This window comes from Impatiens glandulifera, chromosome 1 (assembly GCF_907164915.1).
Source record: "Impatiens glandulifera chromosome 1, dImpGla2.1, whole genome shotgun sequence".
NCBI lineage: Eukaryota > Viridiplantae > Streptophyta > Magnoliopsida > Ericales > Balsaminaceae > Impatiens > Impatiens glandulifera.
The window spans coordinates 148034675-148038477 of NC_061862.1; the positions used below are offsets into that span (position 1 = coordinate 148034675).

General features: G+C 30.8%; 1 protein-coding gene across 1 annotated transcript; it reads right to left on the minus strand.

Moving 5' to 3' along the window:
* Positions 1–1815: 1815 nt before the first annotated feature.
* LOC124914468 (trihelix transcription factor GT-3b-like) lies at positions 1816–3436 on the minus strand. Its single transcript, XM_047455027.1, has 2 exons — positions 3168–3436; positions 1816–2550 (listed from the first exon to the last, which is right to left on the minus strand). The coding sequence occupies exons 1-2, from the start codon at positions 3318–3320 to the stop codon at positions 1984–1986; spliced, it is 720 nt and encodes a 239-aa protein (XP_047310983.1). The 5' UTR covers positions 3321–3436; the 3' UTR covers positions 1816–1983.
* Between the last annotated feature and the right edge of the window lie 367 nt (positions 3437–3803).

Here is a 3803-nt window from a genome sequence, read left to right on the forward strand (position 1 = left end):
GTTTTCGAGTTCAAGCTCGAATAGCTAGAATTGTCAACGAGCCGGTTTCTAGTAAAATTTAGGTACTCGATCGAGTTCAACTATATATAATACCAATTGAGTCGAGTTCGAATAGTATGTACTCGACTTGACTCGTTTATAACCATAAGTAGAATGTAGTAATTCATGTATTCTTGGTCATGAATTTGAGTTTTCACGTTTCAAACTCAATTTTTTATCTCACAAATTCAATTATTATTTATTTTTAACATTTTCTTGGGTTTTTATCAAATAAAAATAAATCATTTATAATATTATATTTTTTTTTAATTTAATACACAATTTATTGTATCTAATTTTTTTTTTTTAAAAAAAGACAAAATTTACTTTTATTTACTCTTATTTTATCCATAATTTTCTCGTTATTACTTTAAGTTTATCCAAAACTTTTTCAAGCCCACCTCAACTCATATTCATGAATCTCAGGTTATTGGATCTGTTTCTGATTTAGAGATAATTGATAAAAAAAAAAGACTAGTTAAATATTGTTTACATTAAAAAAAAACAAAAATAATCAAGTAATTAAATTTGCGGAGAAACACACAAACAAATAAGTAATTTAAGGACCACAAAGAAAAGCTATTAAAAAGTGAATCAAACTTCATATTGAAATCTTTCTAGTTGTGAGTTCTATTTGGCCTTTTGATATCTTTTCCAATTTAAAAAATTAACAGATCATTCATAGTTATATTCCCAAATTTCTGAATCAAATATGAGACTTTTGTTTTTTCTAATTATTAACTTTCATCAATATATATGTTTGGCTCTACTCACTGTTTATGGATATTTGGAGGTTTTTGATTCCTTAAGTTTTCTTGTTTGAAATTACAATGTTCACATTTGATAAAATGATATTTCCATTAAGAAATGAAAAAAAAAGTGTATAACTAATTAACCTATTAATAATCTCTTGGGGGGTTTATTTGAACTATAATTTAATGAAAAAGTAATCATTAATAAAATATTAATTTATTTATATTAATTTCAAATAAAGCACTACAAACAACCCCAATATTAACCAATTAGTGGGAAACAAGCTATATATCTATCCACTATATCTAGATGCTATTGATATTTTGGATGCGTTGATATGTTAGAATATCTCTTTTGCTAAAACAATATGCAAAGTGTACGTAATGAGATTTGAATCGAATAGCCTAACCTATAACCAAACGTTAATAGCTAGAGATAGATATATGCCACCAAAATACCAAATGGACTCGGTCCTAAGCTACGCAAAAAATAGTTCAATCATTAGTTGTCGATGAACTAGTGACACATGTTGGCTCGAACAAGAGGATTCAGGTTCCTATCCACGTTTTGAGCTGACCCGAAGTTTGAAGTGTCCTAGATGAAAAAAATATTAATTTTTATTTGACTAGTTATCTTTTATGTTATATTGAAAATATATAGTATATAATAGTTTTGTATTATAATTAAAAAACAATAATTTAATTAGTCTAGTTGCTTACAAATTAAGGTTGCAATTTTAAGCTTTGTAGAGAGTAAATTTGTTTTTGTTCTTTTAGGGTCCCGGGAAGGGTTGACCCTAAGCGCTTAGGTTGTCTTGTTTACCTCACCCTATGGTCGGTCTAACCAGTAACCACGGTCATCTCTTCACAATATGCACACAAAATTGGAGCACATAACTATAGATACTTAAGGAGACTATATTTGCTAAAAAAAAAAACAATGTAAATATAAAGATTTTGACAAATTCCTTTTCAAAAAATTATTAGTGATCACTCGCCCATATTCCCGAGAAAGGTGTAACAATGTATATATATATTTGATATAATAGTTAGTCTAAGATTTGAACAATAAACAAAGAGATGTGGTGCAAAAGTTGAGAGTTTTAAGACAAACCTCTCATTGGCTTTCCCATCTTCCATACATTACAAAGGAAATTAAAAGCCATTTAATAAATCTCGATCTTTCTATGTACTAGATAGTCCGATCTTCTCTTCTAAGCTTGTTTAGAAGTTGTGTTATCAATGCATCTCTCTTCTCAGCCCTAGCTTCATCTCTAATCCTCCTTTGTTCTTCTATTTCTCTCCATCTTCTCTCCATCATGGTTCTCTCGTTCTCCAATGCTTCCATTCTTTGCTTCCACTCATTCTCTCGCATCCTTCTCTCTTGTTCTCTTGCTTCAGACACCTTTAACCATTCCATCTCTGTTTGTGTCTGATGTTTCACGAACTCGTCCAAAATATCCTTCAATGCATTAACACTTCCATTCCCCAAATTACCACTACTTCCCACTATATTATTTGATTTTCCCATAACCTTCTTTCTCTTCTTGTTACTCCACTTCTCTCCCGTACCTACTAAGTCACTATCCTCATTTTCTTCGTCATCATCCGACGAAATGTTGGTACCCTTCTTCTTAGAGGAGCCACCTTCTCCTTCTATCCACAACATACGCTGCATTCTCGCCCCGAAAATCGCTTGAAGTTCACTATAAAATGAAAATTGTTGTGGCACTCCTTCCGCCTCCATTGTTTCACAACCCTACAAAATGAAAACATATGGATCCATTCCGCAAGATCATTGACAAAATATCCTTCCAAAAATAAAACTTGTTGTAGAAAATATGAATAAATAAATGCTTCTAAAATAGTTCAAGTTAACATATAGTAGATAGTAGATACTTGGATTAGATTTGAATATGACAATATAAATGAAGTAAATAGATCGAGGTTTATTACCATTAGAAGATTTTAGAAGAATAAAAAAAAATCTTAAAACTACTTCTTATATGAATTAACTTAACTTTTTTTTTCTAGAAAAATCAATCTTCACTAACAAAACTTGCGATTGGTGAAGGTCTTTTAGGCCACTATTTCTAAAAAAAAAATAGTCTATTAGTTTAATTAGTTAAATAAAGTAGATCAAGTATAATTCAATTCAATTCTCATATCTATTAAAGAATGAATGATGTATCACCTTGTATATGCTTATAAATAAAGAGGAATGATATATATGTATATGAATCACCTTAGTAGAAAATTTAAAACCTAATAACAATGAATTCAATCAATGAATGAAGCATTTGTTAAAGACTAATTATTTCATTAAATGTGAAGAAAAACAATTAATTTTATAAACTAAACATTTATTTGTCTAACCTTATAACGGGTGACAAGATTTTTCCATTTGCATTTGCACTGTTCAGCACTTCTATTGTAACCCTTTTCCTTCATCTTTGTTGAAGTCACCTCCCATAAGAGTTTGTTCCTCTTAGTCTCCATGAAAGTTGGATCAAGCTCAGCCCTAATCATCAAGAAATCCCTAGTCTCTTGAACACTCCATTGAGGAAATCTATCCCCTGCGTCCACGTTCACACTAATATGATGTGTGGGCTGATGATGATGCTGAAGTTGCTGCTGCTGTTGATGATGATTGTGATGATGATGTTGATGCTGATGTTGCTGTTGCTGATGAAGAGGATGATGACCTTCCATGGCTAATACTTGAGAGAGAAAGAAGAGAGAGAGAGGATATGAAAACTAATTAAAGACAGAAGAAGATGAAAGATTTATATGGAAAAGGTGTGAAAATGGGAGAAGGTGTGAATGAATCGTCAAAATTAAAGAAGAAGATGAAGAAAGAAAACTTGGTTTCTTGCAAGATTTAAGAAGATAGATCGAAAATGGCTGCTTCTCTCTCTTGATCATCATTCGACGCGGAAACGCATACTATTCTCTCTCTAGAATTTCTTTTTTGTGTACATAAGTAATGATAATATATATTATGGGTCCATA

Coding starts and splice junctions, on each gene's coding strand:
- LOC124914468 (XM_047455027.1), bottom strand. CDS start 3,320: ATGATTAGGGCTGAGCTTGATCCAACTTTCATGGAGACTAAGAGGAAC. Junction 2,551..3,167: donor ATCTTGTCACCCGTTATAAG/GTTAGACAAATA, acceptor TTCATTTTGTAG/GGTTGTGAAACAATGGAGGC.